The sequence below is a fragment of the Culex pipiens genome, chromosome 2 (assembly GCF_016801865.2).
Source record: "Culex pipiens pallens isolate TS chromosome 2, TS_CPP_V2, whole genome shotgun sequence".
NCBI lineage: Eukaryota > Metazoa > Arthropoda > Insecta > Diptera > Culicidae > Culex > Culex pipiens.
In genome coordinates, this window is record NC_068938.1 from 153,666,071 (window position 1) to 153,690,717 (window position 24,647).

Genomic DNA, 24,647 nt, shown 5'->3' on the forward strand with positions numbered 1-24,647 from the left:
TTTTTTACTTTTTTTGCGTTTTTGAAAAATCAGAAAAAAAATTCTTAAGCAATACTCATGATTTTTTTTCCTAAAGTAAAGAAATGTTTACGTATAAAAACGATACCTGTAATAACAATTAAAAGCTGATTTTCAATGATATCGAAAAAAATTGTTTGATATTTCATAATTTGATTTGAATTCAGTTTAAAATCAATTAAAAACAACAAACATATCATCGATTAAATTTGTTATTTCATAAAGCTCGAATTGTTAAGCTTATAGAAAATGAATCATAACATTTATGTAATTTTTTTCAAGGTATTTTTTCAAATTGCTTTATAATTGACTCGAGTAATGCGAAAATGATCAAAGCGAAGTGGAAATGCCATTAGACCTTTGATAAACATTAAATGTCGATTAGTTTGGTGGAATTTAATCCATAGCAAAAAAAAAAACAAAAAACAAAATTTATTTCAGATTTATTTAACACATTTTGTTACATTGTAACACCTTACATGTTTCACACTCCAAAATTTTAATTATTCCCCTGTCCACGTCCCTGCCCTTTCCCCTTGTTGCCCTTATTTTCCTTGTTCGGCCCCCGTCCCATGTTGCCGCCCTTGCCCTTGGCTCCCTTATCAAAACCCTTTCCCTTACCCTGCCCAATGCCGTGGTTCCGCTGACCACAGGTCTTTTTCTGGTCCGGTTGCTCCGGAGCAATGGTCGGCAGGGGCTCTCCGTTGCCGTACGGTCTCGCTGATGGTGTGGAGTCAGGATCAATGAAAGCGATGAGCATCGGATCGGAACCACCTTCTGGAACATTGGGTACGAATGGGTCGAAGGCAGTGACCTGGGCTTTGGTTGAGGCCAGAATGGTGACGGTGGCCAGGAATGGCCAAATCTTCATGGTTTGAGATGAGGTTTGTTCCGGGACTGGTTTAAAATTGTAGATTGATTAAACTGTTGTGGATATCGAGGATTTTATCTGCATTTATAGTGAACTTTCTCTTTACCACTAATGAGTTGTTTGCGATGCGATGCATATCCAAGCGGAAGTTATTATTTTACATGCATCAAAAACGCATTAAAATTAAATTTAGAAAATCATCTTTCTTCTTGCTACTACTATTTGTGATTCTCTAGATTTTTGCACGTTACCCATTTAGGGGGAGAGGGGGTAATATGCACCCTCGGGGCAAAATGCACCCCCTGCTTTTCTCGGTATTTGGAAGAATTTTCCGGGGAAAAAATCATAGAAATTGGAAGCTTAACATTGCAAAACCAAGCTGGAAAAATTTGAGCATCGCAGTATAGAAACAGCTCAAGTTATTTGCAAAACTTTAAAATGTTATGTTTTCATCTAATTTTCATTGAACTTTCATTATGATTTTTGAACAATATAAAAAGCATTTATTGATATTGTAAGTGTTGAGGTATATAGGCAATCAAACGTCAAAAGTACCACCCACTAGAGGGCGCTGAAACTTGGGGTGATGTTTTCATTATAACCTACAGCGAGTAAATTGGTTTGAAATTTGAAATTGTTTTATTTCATCATAAAATCGACATTTATTAGCAAATTATACCATTTTCAGGTAAGAAATAAATAGCTTAATTGATATAAACGAAAATATTTTTGTGATGGCTGATTTAACCTGTTCATTATCTGATTCAAAATAAGGGAATGTTTTAATCAACCAAAACCTAACTAATCAATTGAGAATGTAGATTATTCAAGTGGACAAATATTTTTTAAAGTCACTTCTACCATAAAAGCAAAGCTCTTGAATAATGGCAATTGGAATGATTTTCAAAATTAGCAATCTAACCTCATTCTCGCGTTTTAAATCCGGATCTCAGAATTTTCAATGAAAAAGGCAACTTAGCAAAAAAATCAAATAGTCAGTCGATCGAACTTTTTATTTCTTACCTCCTATTAACTTTATTTTATTCCAAAAGATCAATTTTCTTTTAAAAAACCTTAAAATAGTTTTCACTCCCCTTTGCACTTATCGCGCAAAAACGTAAACGTAACCTTGCACCAAAGTTCTCCTACTCGAATGTAGGTGGCGAATCGAGTTTTTAACTTTGGTTTTGGGGGCCTATAGTTTTTGCCATAATCTTCATTATTCTGTAGATAGATGTGCCCTAAAACATCAAAAAAACATTTTTGATAACATTTTTTGCAAAAAGTGTGGTCGGGGCAAAATGCACCGCTGTGAAGCTCCTTTGTAAAAACAGCGGTGTCATCTAGTGGTGACTAGAGGAAACTGCTTTTACCCGGTGCATTTTGCACCATGTTGTGGTGCATTTTGCCCCGTTGTTGTAGGTAGTGCATGTTGCCCCATTGTTGCGGTGCATATTGCCCCGCATGGTTGTGTGAAATGAATCAAAAATGTGTTTAGACATTTGAAAATTTCGAACAATTTTGTGGTTTTTTAAGTCTTTTTTCACATGGATGACGAAGAATAATAGTTGTTTTAGAACAGCGAACAAAATTCTTCCAAAGTAATGCTGTAATGGTTGAGAAATCACAGTTTTCGCTTAGGGGGTGCATATTACCCCCTCTCCCCCTACTTCACTCAGGCCCATAGCCAGGGGTTCTGAGGATTGAAAATTGAAAGGGGACGCTTCTGTTTGTAGCCTAACATATTTTTATTTCATTTTTCAATCCCCAGCTCGGTCTCGAGGAGGAGGACGTGTGGCGATGTGTGCTAGCCTGGGCCAAGAACCAAGCCGGAGTGACCCAACCGACGGCCCACTGGACCGAGGAGGAACGCCAACGGGTGTGTCAACAGCTGGCGCCGGTCATTTCCCACGTACGACTATTTCTAATCGACAGTCAGGTGTTCGCAGAAGAGGTCGAACCGACGGGAGCGGTTCCGATCGAGCTGTCCCTGGAACGGTACCGTCGGGCGGCGTTGCATTCGAACAAACTTCCGGCGTCGGCCGCACCCATCCAGGCTGGTCCCGGACTGGCGGAGAACGATAAGCGACTGCAGCCCCGGTTGATGCTGAATCTGTTTCATGGTTCGGCGATTCTGAAGAACGACAAGATTCACATGCAGGGCACGCTGAACGGGTTCTACGGGGCGCCGAAGCAGACCTGGAGATTGATGTACCGGGCGTCGACGAACGGGTTCTCGGCGGCGGCGTTCCATCGGCACTGTGATGGAGTGGCACCGTTGTTTATTATTGCACAGGTAAGGAATTTCGGGTTTTGTTTTTGTTTTTGTTTTTGTTCTGGTTCTGGTTCTGGTTCTGGTTCTGGTTCTGGTTCTGATGTTATGTTCTAATCATCCACAAATAATGTGCAACAACAAATATTATTGTCGAAAACCAATTAATCTTGCAATTCCTTTCAGGGCTCCCAGGGCGCCATCAGCGGTGGCTTCACGGACGTGGCCTTCGCCAAAACCAACCGCAAGGGCGGATACATCCACTCGGAGAAGGCGTTTCTGTTTGCGCTGAACTACAACAACGAGCCGCCGAGCAAGTTCGAGATCGTGAAGAAACCGTACGCGATTTGCTACCACCCGGAGTGAGTTTGTTAGAATGGTTGATGACTTATGTTTTGTTTTAATTAATTATTTTATTTTTCAGTTGTGGACCAATTTTCGGCGCTGGAGCAGATTTGTTGATTTCGAACAACTGCAATATCAACATGGAATCGTACTCGAACTTTCCACATTCGTATGATGGACCTAACGCCACATTTGGAAACCTTTTTGGAGATTATAACTTTTCCATTGCTGACTATGAAGTGTTTACGTTGGCTCCTTCGGCTGTCCCCGGGGGGATAAAGATGAAGCATGACCGGTATCCGTGAGGAGAAAATTGGTCTAAATTTTACAGGTGCAACGATATGAAATTTTTGAATAGCATTATATTTTTAAGGGTAAAGTATTCAAATAAAATTATGTATTTTAGTATATGAAATAAAACTAATTTTCTTCACAATTTTAAGTTTTTTTTTCTGCATTTTTACCCTCAAATTTGATCAATCTCGACATGATCAAAGATACGCTTCCCGTCCAAATCCGCCATAAAATAACTTTAATCTTCAAACGCAATCAACTCGACGACCAAGCAGCATTACCCTTTGGGATCGGTATTCAATTATGCGCAGAATTGCGGTCACTGATTGCTCTTCATGCAGTGCCCATAACTACCATCCAGACGGAGTTCTACTATAGGGAAGAAATGTCCCGCTGCGGGTTTAAGCTGGTCATTGGACTATCGGTGGCCCACCATCGCCGGCCGGCTCATAATGCGCTCGGATAATGACAAGATCTTAATTCTATTAGTATCGATCATTCGTGCTCCCTGCAGTGAGTGCGTTTCAAAGGTTTTTTTTTGTACGAAGATACACGGGGTCCTGTGGGTTTAAGCCGTGGAGAGGTCAGTTTGCTGGCAGCAGTTGCTGGTTGTGTGATTTAGTTCGGGAGCGCTGAAGTTGTGATATGGTTCTGGTCGACTGTTTGGATTGGCAGGAAAAGCTGTGCAATCTCTGGAAATTATTGATATGGAATATTTGATTGAAATAACCATTTTAATGACAAAAATTTCAAATGAAAAATAAAAAAAAATTGCAAAATTTCAATAAATTGATTAATTTTTATTTTTTTGCCAAAGTTTCAAGTATTTTTCCGAACTGTGGTTTCAAAATAAATTTAAAAGAAATCAGCCTGAATTATTTTTTTGAGTAAAACAAATTTAACCATAATTCAGCAGGTCGTATACATGACACCGTGGAAAAAGTGGGTTATTCTCGACATTTTGCGGAGAGAATCGATTTTTTTTTCCAGAAGTGTAGCTTTAAAACATTTTTATCGATTTTTATAATATTTATCTTGAGTCACTGAAAAAAGATAGAAAAATTAAAATATAAATCAAGTTTCTAAATAACTTGCTGTGAATGGCACCATATTTTGCCACTACATAATCGGCAATAGTTGAACAACAATAAAAAAAAAATTAATCATGAAAATCTCATGGGGTATTAAGTAGATTTTGGTGAAATAGGGGAAGTTGGAGCAAGTGCAATAGGCGAAGGAAATGCTCGTTAAAATCCATCAAAACGAAAAAAAGTAAGTTGGATCTTTCGACAATCCTCTAATTCCATTCCAAAATTGTTGAAAATGTCAGAAATTTTAGAAATGTTTAAAATGTCAGCAAGATCCAAATCATCTAAAATGCTAGAAATAAAAAAAAAATATCATGAATGACAGCAAATGTCAAATATGAGGACAACAAATCTGCTCCAAAATCAGAAATGTAATAATTTTAGCACAACAGACGAAATGCCAAAAATAACAGCAAAAATTACTAAGAATGTCAAAAATTACAGAAAATGCACAAATCTCACGAAATGTAGGAAAATTTTCAAATGTCAACTGTCGACAATTAAAAAAAATGAAAATTATAAAATTTTTGAAAGCTTTGAAACTTTAATTAAAAAAGAATCTGTTTTTTTAATTCGTAAAATTCTTAAAATTATTAATTTTTTTTAAATTTTGAGATTTTTGAAAATTTTGAGATTTTTGGAAAAAAAATTGAAGGAGTTTCGTAGTTGAACTACCAGAAACACCTGAAAGTATGCAGCACGTTACCAAATTGAGAAAGGCGTTATGTTGGCAAATCCGTTTACAATTGTAAACGAATTTGTTGCAAATGTGAACGGATCGTCTACATTGGTAAACCGATTCTAGAACAAATCGTTCACAACAGGCCTGCCCAACGTTCGGCCCGTGAAGCCATTTTATCCGGCCCGCTAAGGCTTTTTAAAATAGTTCTATGGCCGTCTCTTAAGGCTGTTCATGAAATGTTAAATAAATTAATTGATTGTCTGAATTAAAAAAAAATAATCTTAAGATCAAATTTTAACATATTTAAACAACATTTTTCATGTTTGAATTTAATTCTTATAATTTCTATATTGATATTTCTAAACTGAAAAATGGTACAAGAAAACAAAATTATCCCTTTCGTAAAATTGTGCAATTTATGAAAAAACTTGGATTGTTGTCTTAAAATGTACAAAAAGGCACTAAATTTAAATGTCTCAAATTGAGTCAAGAAATTTGGGAGCAAAAATATGTTTATCGTAAACTTTGAATTTTAAAGAATTACGAATTGCAAATGATTGAATATATATATATATTTTCGGCCGGGTCCGGTGGCGCAGTGGTTAGCGTGGTAGCCTCTCACCCCAGTATGGCCTGGGTTCAATCCCAGACGGACCCGGTGGCATTTTTCGAAACGAGATTTGCCTGATCACGCCTTCCATCGGATGGGGAAGTAAAACGTCGGTCCATTAGCGTAAAAGTGGTTTTGAGTGACTCACCACACATAACCTTCGGACGCCTAGAAATGAGCAGAAACTTGCAACAGAGCCCACAAAAGACCCGGGGGTCGTTAAAGTGGATTGCTTTGCTTTTTTTTATATATTTTCTGCACTTTTAAATTTAGTGTGTGTCATTTAAAAATATTTTTTTTAAATATTTGAATAAAGGTGCACAACAACGCAAAATGTTTTTATTGATTTGTAAAGGATATACGAATCCAAATTTCGTTTGAATAAATTTTACTATGTCTCCATTATTTTTTTTATTTCGTAGTGTTGAGGAAATTAAACTTTAAAAAATTACGATGACAACTGAAATTTGAATGTTTTTTTTTAATAAAAATTTGCAATCGTCAAAATCAACAACTATACAATTTCAAACAAATAAAAATTAAAATAAGTCAAATGAACACATTTTTGAATGGTATCTTTATTATTTCTTCTTAAAATCAAGATTTATGAATCTTATTTGCATTCTTATTTGTTCTTCTATTTTTATTTACTTTAAAAAACCCAATCATAAAAATATTGAAAATAATGTGTTTACTTTTAAACTGTCTGCCTGTGTGGATCAATCGGACCGCGCACTGAACTCACAATCCAGAGGTCGCCGGTTCGAATCCCGAGGCGGACGCAAAAAAATTCTAAGTGTAAATATAGGTTTTCGGTGCCCTCTCCCCGTGCCATACCTTCACACTTAGGAGACCCGGGAGGCGGAGTCTTGTCGCAAAAAGAACGATACACGCCTGTGGATCCGTTGACGAAACCGCAAGGTTTAAGAGGGCCACATTATAAGGTGTTACGTCGATTTCGTTCGTTACTTTTGAACTTTTATTAAATGTTAGTTCCGGCCCGCCACTGCTTCAGAAAAATCAGATCAGGCCCGCAGGGCCAAAAGGTTGGGCATCCCTGGTTTAAAATGTTAACGGATCCGCCGACTGGATTTCTTCCCGTGTACTTTATTGCTTAGAAACATAGGTTTAGAATGCATTTTTAAAATTGATTGATAATGTCTTACTTATAGATTATTTTGAATTTTGATAATATAATTTTATTATGTGTAGGACAGTTTGGTTTACTAATATGCATCGATTTGATTGCGTTTTAATAATAAATAATATTGTTGCACACATAAATACTTTTTTACATGCATTTCATGGACATTTCAAAGCAATAAAACTGGGAAATTGAGGTTAGGAAACTTTTGTTGGTGTTTAATTTTTGACAAAATGTGATATTTGGATTCTTCTTAATTGATGAGAAACTTAACGAACTCAATTTTTAGTGACTTTTTCGAGGCTTTTCAGAAGATTTTTTTTAAATCGATAAAAAAAACATCTCTAAAAAGAGTTGCACTGGACCTCCAACGAAAATGTCAATTCCCCCCGCAAAATGCCAGGAAAGAGACCTTTTTTCGCGGTGCCAAATATCAGACTTAACGATTTTTTTAATCTTGAGTTTGTTATACGAAATAGACCATCATGCGTTGGATTATAAATGGGTCATTCCCGCCCGTGTGGATCAATCGGACCGCGCACTGGTTCACAATCCAGAGGTTGCTGGTTCGAATCCCGCGGCGGGCGCTCTAAAATTCTTTGTGTAAATATGGGTATTCGGCGCCGTCGCTCCGTGCCATACTTTCATACACTTAGGAGCCCAGGGCGGCGAAGTCCTTGTAGTTAAAAAGGAAGACACTAGTGGTTGGTACTAGCAATGGTGGCCGACAGCTATAAAGTCAACTTCGTTTCATTCTACGCTAATTCACACAGCAGTTTCCCCGACCCCTCTCCGATTTGCGTGAAACTTTGTCCTAAGGGGTAACTTTTGTCCCTGATCACGAATCCTAGGTCCGTTTCCTCATGACGGAGGGCGGTACGACCCCTTCCATTTTGGAACATTTGAAAAAAATACGTGTTTTTCAATAATTTGCAACCTGAAACGGTGATGGATAGAAATTTGGTGTCAAAGGAACTTTTATGTAAAATTGTACGCCCGATTTGATGGCGTACTCAGAGTTCCGAAAATACGTACTTTTCATCGAAAAAAAAACACAAAAAGTTTTAAAAATTATGCCACTTTTCGTTACTCGACTGTAAAATTTTTTGGAACATTTCATTTTATGGGAAATTTAATGTACTTGTAAATTATTATTTTTAAAAGATTAATTTTTTTTAACAGCACATATTTTACCAGTACAACATTAAGAAACGTTTTACTTCCTCAAGAGTGAATCACTCAAGCTCCTCAACTCTCTTTCACTGTGATGTCTGATTTTACTGCATCACAAAACGCATCCGCGGAGAAATTGTTCACCCAATACTCGCGGGAGTAATGATTTATGGCATATGCAAATCTCTGCATCCCTATGCCTGCGGCAGGCCGAATAATTGAACAACGTGCTTGAAATATTTCTGTCGACAATTGTATCCGATCGCCCGCTCGGACTCGCCTCAGATCTCGTTGTGGTGGAAGTTCATTTAGCAGACAAGGTACAATTCGCCGCCGTCAGTCGTCTGTGCAGAGGGACTCCATGGGCTTTTGATGGATAACCGGCGACCTGATATTAATCCTGGGAGTTGCAGATTATCACAGCAGCAGGCTGCAAGTAGAATGCAGGGTACTCTAGAGAGACTTGATCCATCTGGACCGCATAGTGCACGGCACCACCCGCCAATGGTTAGGGTGTCAGCTTGAGTTTGAATTTGAAAATAATCCGGTTGAAGTCTATTTTGAAAATCAATATTTTCAAAATTTAAATAGACACCCTGCTTCGAGAAAGGACCCACAGTCTAGAGTTCAACCCAGAGTGCGCGCACTTATATGGGAGTCGCCTGTCAGCCGGACTGACACTTGAAATATGGAAAGTCATCTCATCGCATGTGTGTACTTTTACGTGCATGTAAAAGCAAATGGTTGTCGGTCACAGCTGCTGGTCGGCCACAGATTGGTCCGTACCGACAGTAGCCCCGGCCGTAATCTGTGTGGAGTATCCCATTGTGAGAATATTAATTTAATGCGGTATTTAGACGAGACATGCCACCGGCTGGACGCGACTGCACTGATTGACTTTGATCTATCGAATGGTGATGGAATGGCAAGGAGGCTGATCATGATGGTTTTTGTATGGGTTAGCATTATACATTTTAACTATTTTATTTCACACTGACTTTATACTTAAGAAAAAAATGAGTTGAGATTAGCCCATTGATATCCGAGCCTAAAGATGGTGAAATTTTTTTTTTCATACAAAAATTACATTTTTAAAACGCTGATAACTTTATAGATTCGAGTTGTACAGCATTGGTATGCTCTACAAAGTTGTAGAGCATTAAATTTCCAATGAGAATCTCACTTTTGGGAATATTTGGAGTGAAGTACTGCACCGTGCAGACCAAACCGTAAGAAAATAGGGTTTTCCATACATTTTTTACGATTTTTTCCACACAAACTTCACCTTCGAGTATCAATGGGTTAATGTTGACCGATTTTGCTCATATTTGGCCCAGAGTCCTAAAATAGCTCAAGGAACAATATTCAGCTTGTGGAGCGAGGTTTTGAGAAAAAGTCCCATACAATTCTCTTCATATGAATTTTGAAATCATTGACCAGATTTCGAATGATCGTTTAAAAAAATAATGAAAAATAGACTAGCTTTGAGATTTTTTTTAAGCCATGTGATGTGTCAGCAGGGGTGATATTGGGTCTGGGGGATAAAATCAGGTCATAAAGATTTAAATTTGTGTTAATTTGTATGGCAAATCTCAACCCACAGACACAATGTCTTCCATGCTGATGGTAGATTTAATTTAGGCCGATGCAAATATTTTTCAAAGTTTATGACGCCCGTTCAAAATGGGACCGAAAAGACAGATGGCCATTTTAACTTAATTTTCAAAACACTTCAAATTTCAATGAAAACAGAAGTCGAATAAGCGGAAAAAAGTTTGAAATGCTTATTACTACGTTGCCAATGATATTTAGCATGTTTGGGCATGTTTAAAAATATGTAAAGTTTTTTTTTAATTCCTATGTACAGTACCGCAAAAATTTTGTTTCTGTTCAAAAATCGTCAATAGTTAGAAATGATTGCAAAGCAACTTAACTGGTGTAAAATACTTTTTAAACATTTTTTTTTCATTCAGCCAAACATATTTGCAAAGGCATTATCAAGCCATCAAAAAGTGTTAAGATTATATCTTAAAATGAAAAATAAAATGTAAAAATAGTGTGTTAACTATTTTTGCATTTTTTTTATGAAAAAAAAACTTTTATTGAAGACATTTTAAAATGTTTGGGTTCATTTGTAAATTTCAAAATTATTTTCACTAAAAAGAGCATAACATTTCACAAAAGTTTTATTGTTGACATTGAAAATCGAACCAATGGTTAATTAGATAACTCTTTTTCATAATTTTTTCCTTGTTTTTCCATACAAATTTGGCAGCTGTCTATACAAAAATGATATATGAAAATTCAAAAATCTGTATCTTTTGAAGGACGTTTTTGATCGATTTGGTGCATTCGGCAAAGTTGTAGGTATGAATAAGGACAACACTGAAAAAAAAAATGATACATGGTAAAAAACATTTGGTGATTTTTTATTTCACTTTTTGTCACTAAAACTTGATATGCAAAAAAAAACTATTATTAATATTTTTCATTTTTTGATATGTTTTCGGGGACATCAATTACTAACTTTTCAGAAACTTCCAGAATGGGCAAAAAATCTTTGACCGAGTTATGAATTTTTGAATCAATAATGATTTTTTTCAAAAATTCGAAATAATGGTCGCAAAAATTTTTCAACTTCATTTTTCGATGTAAAATCAAATTTGCAATCAAAAAGTACTCTAGCTTAATTTTGATAAAGTGCACCGTTTTCAAGTTATAGCCATTTTTAGGAAACTTTTTTAATAATAGTCGCAGTTATTTATTTTTTGAAATTAGTGCCCGTGTTTGCCTACCTTTGAAAAACATATTTTTGAAGAGCTGAGAAAATTCTCTATATTTTGCATTTTTAAACATTGTTGTTACGACCCTTAGTTGCTGAGATATTGCCATGCAAAGATTAAAAAAAAGGAAAATTGATGTTTTCTAAGTCTCACAAAAAAAAAAAACCACCATTTCCTAATGTCGATATCTCAGCACCTACACGGAAAAAATCAATTCTCGAAATCGTGAATTAAATTCACGAATGCGAGATCCTCAAAGGAATATATGCACGTTCATAGTGCAAATGCTCCATACTCATGAATAAATTCCTTCGTGGTTCTCACATTCGTGAACTTAATTCACGATAACGAGAATTGATTTTTTTCTGTGTAATGGAAACATTTGTTAATTCTTCTGATCTTTTCAAAAATATATTTTTAATTTTTTTGAATCAAGGCTAACATTTTAAAATGGCCAAACATTCAATATAACACACTTTTGAAATGGTAGTCTAGATTGAAAAAAATAAAAAAAATTTTTTTTGAAAGGATTAGAAGATTTCACGAATTTTCATATTTTACAATGAAAATCGGACTATTAGTTGCTGAGATATCGACGTTTAAAAATTGTGGGTTGTTTGGGCGAGACTTTGACAACATCAATTTTTTTCTTTTAAAAAGTGGGCAAACATGTGCACTTATTTTAAAAAAAATAATAACTGCGACTATTTTGAAAAAATTTACCTAGAAATGGCTATAACTTGAAAACGGTGCACATTATCAAAATTTCACTAAAGTATTTTTTTTATTGAAAATTAAATTTTACATCAAAAAATGAAGTTGAAAAATGTTTGCGACCAATATCTCGATTTTTTTGTAAAAAAAAACAGATTTGAATAAAAAATGTATAACTCGGTCAAAGATTTTTTGCCCATTCTGAAAATTTCTGAAAAGTTGGTATTTGATGTCCACTAAAACATATCAGAAAATGAAAATATAAATAAAAATAGTGTTTTATTGCCAATCAACTTTTAGTGACAAAAAGTGAAATAAAATATCACAATTTTTTTACCGTGTATCATTTTTTCAGTGTTGTCCATATCCATACTTACAACTTTGCCGAAGACACCAAATCGAAGAAAAAATTCCTTAAATAGATACAGATTTTTTGAATTTTCATAAATCATTTTTGTATGGACAGCTTCCAAATTTGTATGGAAAAGTATATGGACAAACTAATGATGCAAAATGGTTTCTTTGGGCCTACCGAAGGCACCAAAAAAGTTTCAGCCGGATTAAAACATACAAAAAAAATCGAATGACCGAAATCTCAGAGAATTGCTCTCATGATAAATTTGAAAAGAGCTTTTTTTTTTCCTATTTTTGTTAGCTGTTTTGCTGCTTACATTTTTTGTTGAAAATCTTTCTGAAAAAATAAAGTAAATCTAGTAATTTCCGGGCCATTGCTTAACAACTCCTTGCTATTTATAATCAACAAATTTATTAAAATTATGTCATAACATCTGCTTCAAAGTTATGTTACCAATTTTTTATAAAATTCAAACTCCTAGAAGCATATTTCGTCTGGTTTTAGGTTTAATATACATTTGAAAAAATCTTGGTATTATTACACCTGGGAATGTCGATTTTGCTGGATTTTGCATGAATTGAGGTAAAATTACACCAAAAAGAGGTAATTTTCTCCGATTTTTTTCTTTCTAAAATTTAATATCAAAATTATGATCGTTCAAGAGTTATTTTATCTCACAATAAAATGTTTTCCTGCATTTTTTTTTATTTTAATTATTAAATAAGGCCGTTGCAAATGTTTTTTGAAGTTTATGTCCCTCGGCTCTGACCAAAGTCGAATGGGGGGGGGGGGGGGGGGGGGGCCAAAAAAATAAAAAAAATAAAAATTGAAATAACAAGCCTAGGGTTTAAAAAAAAAATTCGCCCCCTGATTACTCAGGCCAACTTTGAAGGGAGGGTGGGCGACATAAACTTTGAAAAATATTTGCGACGGCCTAAATACAGGAAACATCACATAAAACCAAGATTTATTTTTTCTTTATTAAAACATGTATATTTGTATTTGGTTTGATACTTTCATAAGTTTTGCATGTTTTACTACACTGTAAAAAAAGATTAAGGGTGACCACCACATCATTACATTTATGGATCCAAACCTGACATAAATTGATAGTAAACAAAGAGCATCTAGGCGGGATTCATTCAAAAAATTCTCCAAAAAACAATTTTTCAAACAAATGTTTGATGTTTGGAAAGAAGAATTTAATTGGTTGGAAATTTCTCTTATTTTATGTGGCTTTGCCAATGTTTTTTTGTTTAAATGTAATTTCTTCCTGAACACAGAAAAAACTAAAAAAAAAGCGAAAAAAATTGAGCAGTGGAGGCTTAATGTTTGATTGAAACTTAATTTTTTTAAATGAAATTTGTATTTTTTGATTTTTTCAATATTAACAATTTAAAGATGCCTGATTGAATCCTGATGGGTTAAGTTTTGGTGCCATTTTCCCCTCCAAAATTCTTTCCATCACGTTCGACTGCTCATGATTTATTTATGTTTATTTTTTTATTGCATCGAGCAACATTTTCAGATGAGTCAAAATGCGTTGAAAATAAAAAAAGCTCCACAAAGAAAATCTCATTTTCAGGTGTAAATTTTATTCTTTCCCCACTCTTGCTAACATCAAAACCATCCCCCTCTAAATTGGCCAATCTAGTTTTGATTCATAACCTTTGCGGCCATAAATCACCACCCTAAACGACAATAACCTCCAGTTACGATTCTCTCACCTGACGAGAGTTGCCCCAAAATCAGGTTGTACCATCCAGCACACAAGGGTCGATCCAAATTCCTCCCCAAAATGTTTTTTTTCACCTCTCTTTCGGGCGAGCTCATCATTTGATGGAGCTCAACAAGAAATATCAAAATATTATTCACTTTTAACGATTCCCGCTGAAGAAGATCAAGAAGTCCGTCCCAGAATCATCAACGTGCCCGTTTAATGGTTCGATTTCGAGGAGCATGAAAACAGATCGAGTGATAAATCATAAGATTTCGAGGCGGCAATCGTCCCGAATGAATTAAGAGAAATTAAAGAGCATCATTTTCCATTCAAAGCCCATCGATCCGAGCCGGGATTACACTATAAAAGCAAGATTTATTGGACGGCGGCTGGAGTACGAATGTGCATTTTCATGACGGGGTCCTCCTATATCGTAAAAATTTGTAATTAAAATCAGACTGATTCGCCTGGATGTTTGTAGGAAAGTGTTTTGTGGTGGAGGAAAAATAGACGGTCTCGAGCTTTATTATACCACCTATATCGTTTGACGCGGTGCTACCGTAAGAAAGCTGCTTTGAGAGCTTTGAAGTGAAGAAGAAAAAACCGCAACAGTATCAAATTTAAACATTATGGGGAGATTTTTTTTCAGCTAATCGAAGCAATTTTAACGGTCTATTAGGCTATTTGCAGGATTTTATAACTGCCATAAAATAAGCTTTTAGATGCAAGTGTTGAACATCGTGATTTATGTGAACCTCATTGGTCTGTTGATATTGATATTAAAAAATGCTCTTAACCTTTAAATAAGTTTCATCTACATGACTTTAAGCATTTGCATTACGAGCCAGGACCACAGGCAGAAAAATATAAATTTAATATTTGCTAGGCACCAACTTTTAAACTGAATTTTGTGTGTTTTGTCGTATACCGTATAACAAATTGAGAATCGATCAAAAACATCCATTAAGTCTCAACCCAACCAACGACAACGCGCTGGAATGTTTGCGAAATAATTTATAAATTGGCAATCAATAGGAAAATTATATATCTTGACTTTTTTTTGATAAGGTCCTATAAACAAATGTAAACATTGAGTGTATCCCTTTCACACCTTATGTCAAAGTCCATCGGAGTAAGCGGGATACACTCAATGTTTACATTTGTTTATAGGACCTTATCAAAAAAAAGTCAAGATATTCCCCGGGAAATGGCACAATTCACACAGCTCTCTGTTTCAATTGCCATTGATCGGATCGGCCTGATAAGAGCAAAGAAGAAATGCCTCGATCCTGGGACTGAGTCGTCGTCGGTGGAGGAGGAGATCATACAACACACTGACGGTATCTACCTCTAGCCACATAGATGAAGTAGTATCAATGAGCGGGATTGGTGATTTGTTTCAATAATCCGCCGGAACCGGGCGGCAAACCAAGAAGTCATTCATGTGTGCGCTGGAAATTTTGTGATAGCGCGGGCTCGTGCGGCACAATGGGCTCAAAGGAAGATGAGTTGAATGATTCGGTCAGCTAGAAGTGTCGAGTTGGATTTTCAAAGTTTGACGAAAAGACACAAAATTGTCTAATAAGAGCCTGAGGAATACTGAAAGCAAATGTGTTTGACGGATTCCAACTTGAAAAACTAATTTGAATATTTCGATAGTTAAGAACCTTACAAATGGTGCTGAAGCAATAATTTATTTCTGGTTAGAAAACATCCTTAGTTCAGGTAAACGTCTTATAAAAAAAAAAAACTGCAAACGCTAGCGAAATATGTCTCCTGAAAGTTAAATCGCTCCCCCAAACCACCAGAAGGCATACTTACCTGGCATAGGGGTTACCGTGATCATCAAGGCGGTTCCCCCAGGGCGAGGCTCGGCCATTGCACATTCCGGTCGGGTTGACCCCTGCGAATATCCCTCATGTGGATATCTCGTGTGTGTTATTTTTGGTAGCCGGGACGTGCGTACGCGCACATCCCGATCCTAATCCTTTATTAAAAAAAGAATATTTGATTTTATTCTTTTTCATTTTATTTTATAAATACAAGGTGATTTTGAATTTCAAATTCTTCCGATTCCAACAGTCTGATAAAACGTATATTTCACCGTTACCAAAAAAAAATAAATAAAATAATAATACACATAATAAGAATTCTCAGCGGTAATATACATATTTACTGATAAAATTTATTCGAATCATTGAAAAGTGAAATCTATATATATAAAAAATTTCGACGGTTTTGTTCGAACGCGCATCAGTTGATAACGGAAAGTCGGATCGGAGCGTTCTTTGCTGCGTTGGGTTCGTATAAGCCCAAGGAAGGTTCTTACGCTAAAGAGTGACAACTTTGGCCACTCCGGAACCGATTCCGGAAGATCTGCAGATTGTATGGGAAAAGTTGCGTAAAATCAAATTTTGATCACAGGAGGCTAAAAACGTCAAGAAGTGAAAAAATGACAAGACGAAGTTTGTCGGGGTTAGCTTGTATTTTATAGACATTTTTGAAATAGCATTATTTCAACATTCAAGAATGGTGGTAAATTTTATAAAATCTGGAATGTCTGGAACATGTATAGAAAAACTCGTCAAGTAAAATCATTTATAACCCTTGAATTTCTGATTATTGATACTATAACTTCAATGCAAAATATTTATACTATACTAGTTTTTTTTGTCGATTTCGTCGCCGTCGTTTTAACTTGTCGTACGTGCATTTTGGGCCAAATTGAGTTAAGAACGCCATTTTGTGCAGCTAACAATGCCTCACCTTTTGACCTTCACAGATCCCCAAAATTCGATTTCAATCCTGAGATATTCAATAAAAACCAAAATAGCTCCGCGGATTTTGTCACTTTTCATATGAAAGAAGTTTCAATCTTGTCGTGCTATCTTGTCACTCCCTGAAAAATGATGTAAGTGCGACAATTGGCCAAAAGGATTTCAGGTCAGGATGCGTTTGACGCACGTACAAGTGAGACTACCGTAAACATTTGTAATTATAACTCGGGACTCCGGCAAACAAATTCAACCAAACTTCGGGGCAATGCACAGAATGGTCAACCAAACAAAACGTGTTTTTTATTGTTTACATTGCGTGCTATCGTTTTTGTTTATTCAAGGTTAAACATTAAAATGCGTTTTTCTCGGAACGTCGAAATGGCGGGTGCGACATGATAGCACGACAGCGTCGATTTGTTTTATTATGTTATGTAACTCATGTTGAAATCAATGCATAAACATGCTGAAAAGTTTATTAATTGTTTTTTTGTTTAATTTGCTTAAATTTAATTTGCTTTGCAAAAAATGCTTTAAATAACTCAGAGTTCGAAATTACATCAAACATTTTTTTTTTTCAAAAGAGAATCTGTCCAAAAAATGACTGCTTATAGTTTAAATAATGTATTGACTCACAGAAATTACCGAAATAACAATTTAACATCTTAAGTGATTCGCTAGTTCATAGAAATTTGGTTTTCCTCCCGGGCGGAAAGTGAGTTGTTGGATATAACTTCGAACTATCTTGGCTTGTTTATTCGCATCTTGCTGTAAACTCCTCGAGTTATGACGAATTGAGGTGTTAGTGGTAGTTTTTTTAGACTTAGCAAAAATTTCGAAAATTTTATTTTTTCCAAAATTTTACCCGAACATCATGAAATGATTATTTTGACTTTATTTCAAATTTATGCTGGACTTAGAAAAATTAGCAGTCACTGACATAATTTTCGATTTCCGACACTTAGAATAATTTTCATGACCTGATATTTTAAAGTTTGATTTTATTTATGCTGGACTTAGAAATTTTTGCGTATATTTTTCAATGTGTCAGCATTTTTTTGGGACTTAGAAAATTTTTGGGCGTTTGGAAACATGATAAATTATTTTGATGTTTATTTTTGCTTTGAACCAAAATTTCGGAAAAATCGACGAAATTACAGGAAATTTTTGTCCGATTTTTACAAAAATATCAGTTTGTTCCTAAAATAATGTCCCTAACAAAACGTCTTCATTGAAATTTTGAAATTCGAAAGTCGGTTTTTAATAATTATTGATATACCCCCTACAAAAATCGTTCCGGCACTTAGAAAATTTACGGGATCCGTATCACGACAAGATTTTTGGTAGAATTTATTTGATTTTTTGGACTTAACCAAATTTTGGCTTTCGACCAGTAAAATATTTTTAACACTTAAAATTTTTCGAGAACAGGAAACTGAAAAAAAAAATTGGGACTTAGAAATTTTTTGGGAGTTTAGAAACATGATAAATTATGTTGATGTTTATTTTTGCTTTGAATCAAAATATCGGAAAAATCGTCGAAATTACAGGAAATTTTCGTCCGATTTTTACAAAAACATCAGTTTGTTCCTAAAATAATGTCCCTAACAAAACGTCTTCATTGAAATTTTGAAATTCGAAAGTTGGTTTTTAATAATTATTGATATACCCCCTACAAAAATCGTTCCGGCACTTAGAAAATTTACGGGATCCGTATCACGACAAGATTTTTGGTAGAATTTATTAGATTTTCAGGATTTTGCGAAATTTTTGCTCTCAGCCAGTTGAATATTTTTCAACATTTTGAAAAATTATTTTGATAAGGAACATTATCAGGCTTTTTGAAATTTTACTGTGGATTTTTGGACTTATGCAATTTTAGGAATATTTTCATAAACTTTTATTTTCAATTTAAAAAAAAATGGAATATAGAGACTTTGGATTTTTCGTGATTTGGAAAATTATTGAGACATTTTGGCAATTCAACGCTTTCTCCACAATTTTTTAATGAGTTTTTAAAGTAAAATAATTTTTCAACTTTGAAAAATCTTGTTTTGATGTAAGTGCGTATATTCCTGCAATATTACTCATATTTGTGAAGAGGAAGAAGGGGTGGGGGGGGGTCTGAATTGTGGCGGGGTGCAATAAAAACCAATAAAATTATTTTTGGGATCAAAATCTACTTTATGAACTTGATATGATTTTTGGAAGATTTCAGTTGTTTGCTACTATAAACTCAACTTGATGTGGCATTGTTGGTCAAATAAACTCAACAAGATTTTTCGTAGATACGCCTCGAACAACTTATGTTCGTGGCCATGTTCGGTTATCTCTTAACCATACCCTGGGGTGAACTTGACTTGTTCGTGTTTTTACGAACATGGGTAGATTTTTCCAAGATGCAACTTTCTGCCCGGGCTTGCACTGCCGCTCTAATCTAGTCCGTCCCATATGTAAAAAGTGGGGGCTGAGATAATGCCGTGAGAAGGCAAAAAAAAATTGCACCATTTTTCACATTTCTAATCAATTTTTTTTTGCTGAATTTTTATACAATTATTTCAATATTAGTTCAACAAATATTTCTAACATGAATTTGTTTCATAAAACTTAAAATTTAGAGATAAATTTGTGTTATTTTCATACTAGAACTGACTTGCCTTTATTATTCTATAAATAAAGGCAAGTCAGTCAATGATATCAAGGTAGGCTTAAACATTTTCACCAGAAGTTAAACTGTCATTTCAAAGTTTGTTTGGGTAATTTTCACAAATGCAAGTAATTTTCACAAATGATATAAAATTACGTGATTTTCTGTTTATTTAAGATTCATTCATTTACAGTAAAGTTCATAACATATAAAATGTTATCATAAACGAGACTAAACTACTACACTGCCTCATAATGGTATGTAGTTCCTTGTTTACTCGTGGATGTCCCTTGCATGAAAAAAGCACAAATGGTTTCATATATTACGCATCAAAATTTATAAATATTCTTGCAGATATGAACTAATTGTAATAGTTTTGTAAGTTCTGCAGGTTCTAAGAAACATAGTCCGTTAAATTTAAATGGTTCCACGTTCATTAAATCGATTCAAGAGATATTTCTTTGGAAGGAACTGACTTGCCTTTATTTTGCATATGGGACAGCACAAAAGTGATTTTTATTTTGGAATTTTTAGAACAAACATAACTTTTTTATTAAATTGGCTCAAAGTACATGTAAAAACAAAACTTTTGATTGAGCGGCAGTGCAACTACTTCATTTTCATTAAACGCTTGGTAACAGAAGGTTCTTAAATAGTAATTAAACAAAAACTTAAAAAATGGTCAAATAACGCAGTCAAGTTAAAATATTTAAATAATAAATTAATGCGTAATAATATAAAAATCGTTTTTCGATTCAACTTTTTTTTTGTAAAGAAATGATTTCATTCCGGGTTTTCTCAAATGTTTATTCTTGACCATTTATCAAAATTCACGTTTCATTCTATATTATTTAAACATCAAGGTACTGCTTACATTTGAATGAAAGCAAAAATATACCGAAAATTTCTTGAAGAACTGTTTTTACATGAATGATTCATCATTATTCATTATTAATGTAATTGGAAGCCGTGCAATCCGCGAAAATTGCCTTGGGCCGTGAAATTTAAGCAATCCCGTGAAATGCCGTGAAATCAGTGAAATTCAAAGAAATTTCATCGAAGTAGTTTTACGATGCCCTTTATGTTTTCCATACGCAATTCATGAATAATTAAACAATTATTGTTATGTGTTAGTGGGAAAATTTACGAAATTCGAAAATTTGGATTATTTCAACTAATTTTATTGTTTTAAATTGCGATATCTTTTTATTTACTAGATAGTAGAAAAAAATCTGTTTGCAAGGTTATACTCTATAAATGAAAAAGCAACAGATTGAAATGTTTAGTTTATAAATTAAATTATATCTAGAAGATAATCTGTTTGATGCGAACAAGTAAAACAGACCAATTTGTTTCAATTTTATTTCCAGAAATTTTACTTTTAAGATGCGGTTTTGTCGCGATTTAATTATATGAACCTGAATTTTCAATTAAGCCCATGCGAATTTTGTATGCAGTTTAAGCATAAGCATAAGCATAGGTGCCCACCCGCAGTTGCTACTCCGTTATTGACCAGGACCTCCAGAAGTTACATCCACGAGCCGTGGAAGATGAGTGGGTGCTATCTTTCCTCGCTTCGCAACTTCTCAAAGGCCCCTATCATGCTGATCAATACCTGCGCCGGCCACGACCGTTGGTAGGGTCACGGGGAAGTGGATGGGAATGTTAGTCCGATACTTGAGTGATAGAGACCGCCCAATCGACTGCTTCTCCGACAAAGTATCACATGAGTTTTGAGGGGGTTAGTAGATGGGTATGAGGTCAGGATTCACGAGTGGCAGTGATGTGACCATGCGCATTTTGTTTATCGGTTGAAATTTTTTAAATCTTAGGCAGCCGGCTGCGGAAAGATAGATAATTGATTATTTAAAATGGTTTATTTATATCGTACGCGTGCCAGCCGAGCAGTAATGCTATGGGCTGGACTTATCAGTAGAGCAATTCTCTACCAAAACCGGAAATGGATTTTATTTGTATTTTTTGATTTGGCTCAAACTTTGTGGGGGCCTTCCCTATGACCAAAGAAGCCATTTTGCATCATTAGTTTGTCCATATAAATTTCCATACAAATTTGGCAGCTGTTCATACAAAAATGGTACGTAAATATTCGAAAATCTGTAACTTTTGAAGGAATTTTTTGATCAATTTGGTGTCTTCGGCAAAGTTGTAGGTATTGTTAAGGACTATTTAGAAAAAAATAGGTACACGGAAAAAAAAATTTCCCGATTTTTTTATTAACTTTTTTTTCACAAAAACTCAAATTCCCAAAATACGTATTTTTTGATTTTCGAGATTTTTTTATATGTTTTAGGGGACAAAAATCCGCAACTTTTGAGCTATAGAGAAACATGGTCAAAAAATCTGCCGCCGAGTTATGATTTTTTGAAAAACTGGTGATTTTTGGAAAAAATTGAAATTTCATACATAAAATTTTTTTGACCTCATTTTTTTATGCAAAATTGAATTTGCAATCGAAAATTACTTTACAGATTTTTTGATAAAGGGCCCCGTTTTCAAGATATAGCCACCGAAAGTTTGATTTCAGCGAAATATTTGCAGTTTTTCGATTTTTAAAAATAGTGACCATGAGTGACCATTTCTAAAAATATTTTTTTTGAAAAGTTCAGAAAATTTGCTATAAAATTGTCTAAGAGACATCGAAGATTGGACCTCTGGTTGTTGAGATACAGCGGCTTAAAGAAAAAGAAACACGAAAATTGAAGTTTTCTACGTCTCACCCAAACAGCCCACGATTTTCTAATGACGATATCTCAGCAATTAATGGTTCAATTTTCAATGTTAATACATGAAACATTCGTGAAATTTTCCGATCTTTTCGAAAAAAATATTTTGAAAATTTTTAAATCAAGACTAACATTTCAAATGGGCATAATATTCAATGTTTGGCCCTTTTAAAATGTTAGTCTTGATTTAATTTTTTTCAAAATATTTTTTTCGAAAAGATCGGAAATTTTCACGAATGTTTCATGTATTAACACTGAAAATTGAACCATTAGTTGCTGAGATATCGTCATTAGAAAATCGTGGGCTGTTTGGGTGAGACTTAGAAAACTTCAATTTTCGTGTTTCTTTTTCTTTAAGCCGCTGTATCTCAACAAACAGAGGTCCAATCTTCGATGTCTCTTAGACAATTTTATAGCAAATTTTCTGAACTTTTCAAAAAAAATATTTTTAGAAATGGTCACTCATGGTCACTATTTTTAAAAATCGAAAAACTGCAAATATTTCGCTGAAATGAAACTTTCGGTGGCTATATCTTGAAAACGGGGCCCTTTATCAAAAAATCTGTAAAGTAATTTTCGATTGCAAATTCAATTTTGCATAAAAAAATGAGGTCAAAAAAATTTTATGTATGAAATTTCGATTTTTTCCAAAAATCACCAGTTTTTCAAAAAATCATAACTCGGCGGCAGATTTTTTGACCATGTTTCTCTATAGCTCAAAAGTTGCGGATTTTTGTCCCCTAAAACATATCAAAAAATCTCGAAAATCAAAAAATACGTATTTTGGGAATTTGAGTTTTTGTAAAAAAAAAGTTAATAAAAAAATCGGGAAATTTTTTTTTCCGTGTACCTATTTTTTTCTAAATAGTCCTTAACAATACCTACAACTTTGCCGAAGACACCAAATTGATCAAAAAATTTCTTCAAAAGTTACAGATTTTCGAATATTTACGTACCATTTTTGTATGAACAGCTGCCAAATTTGTATGGAAATTTATATGGACAAACTAATGATGCAAAATGGCTTCTTTGGTCATAGGGAAGGCCCCCACAAAGTTTGAGCCAAATCAAAAAATACAAAAAATAAAAATGGTCGAAATCGGCCGGTTTTGTAGAGAATTGCTCAGTATATTTTTACTGTTTTTACAATTTAGATAACGCGAGCAAATTTCAAAAATAGTAAATGAATGACGCTTTACTCTTCACAAAATCGATAGTTTGATGAGTTAATACTAAAATTGAAAGTTAGAATAACTTTTTACGATCATTTACGAAGAAACTTATCGCGAAAAAACCCGGACTGTGCGTCCCCAGAAGCACTGCACTTATGAAGGCATTATTTAATTATTATGACCACTCACCCCATGCACACAAACAGCGACACAAAAGAGACGAAAATTATCGCGAAAAAACAAAACTGCGCGTCCCCAGAAGCACTGCACTTATGAAGGCATTATTTAATTATTATGACCAATCACCCCATGCACACAAACAGCGACACAAAAGAGACGAAAATTATCGCGAAAAAACAAAACTGCGCGTCCCCAGAAGCACTTCACTTATCCATGCGAATTTTGTATGCAGTTTTTTTACAAACTCCTTCTATTTTTCCCAAAACAATCGATTGTAAACTATTTAGAATAAATTTAAGTAAACTTTCAGTTTAACAAATATGTCGGAAAAGAAACGTTTAATTATTTTTTTGCAATTCCGTCGTGAAACTACTTACTTTTCCTGTCATTCTTGAACGACGAAATAGCCTACTTTTCTGTACCAAAAATAACAGAATCGAATAGCAACACTTTTCAAAATAAATGCTGAAAAGTTCTACTTTTCAGCACTGAAATGGGTGCTGAAAAGTTGAACTTTTCAGCACTTGTTTCGAAAAGTAACACTTTTCAACATTTTTTTGATTTAAACGATTTATTGACAAAATACATGAAAATTTGACTCAAAATTTCACTCAATGGAAGTTTTTCGGAATTGCAAAAAATGTTGTATGGAATTCGTTGCAAAACTAGATTTTTTCAGCACTCGTCGTATTTATCCAACTCGGTGAACCTCGTTGGATAAATGTACGACTCGTGCTGAAAAAATCCTTTTTTTGCAACTTGTTGCATAAACTACTATTTTGGGTTCTTTTGAAACAGTTTTAAGGGTGTCATGAAATTTGTCTGTTTTGTGATAAGCATGCCGTGAAGTTTTGATTTTTTCTCCGTGAAAAAACACTAGCCAAACTTATGATCTTTAATTGATTACTATTATGGGTGTTTGTCTTTGGATGTACTTATAAGTTTAATGCAGCTCTAATTCATTATGTAGCCGTTTCATAATATAAGTTTTTGCATGCCAGATCTATCCAAATAAAAAAAAAGGATCTTGAAACATTTGCTAATTCTAGTTTTAGCAATCA

General features: G+C 34.5%; 1 protein-coding gene and 1 non-coding gene across 2 annotated transcripts in view; both read left to right on the plus strand.

Moving 5' to 3' along the window:
* Positions 1 to 3,826, plus strand: part of LOC120429588 (serine-enriched protein) — a 38,321-nt gene extending 34,495 nt beyond the window's left edge. The window contains exons 5-7 of the mRNA XM_039594625.2: positions 2,661 to 3,185; positions 3,348 to 3,523; positions 3,586 to 3,826. Coding sequence (XP_039450559.1) covers positions 2,661 to 3,185; positions 3,348 to 3,523; positions 3,586 to 3,811 — 927 coding nt within the window. The 3' untranslated portion in view covers positions 3,812 to 3,826. The remainder of the gene's footprint in view (positions 1 to 2,660; positions 3,186 to 3,347; positions 3,524 to 3,585) is intronic.
* A 12,056-nt stretch (positions 3,827 to 15,882) lies between these two features.
* On the plus strand, positions 15,883 to 16,048 carry LOC120429594 (U1 spliceosomal RNA). Its single transcript, XR_005607448.1, has one exon. It is a non-coding gene; the product is annotated as a U1 spliceosomal RNA (small nuclear RNA).
* Positions 16,049 to 24,647: the final 8,599 nt, after the last annotated feature.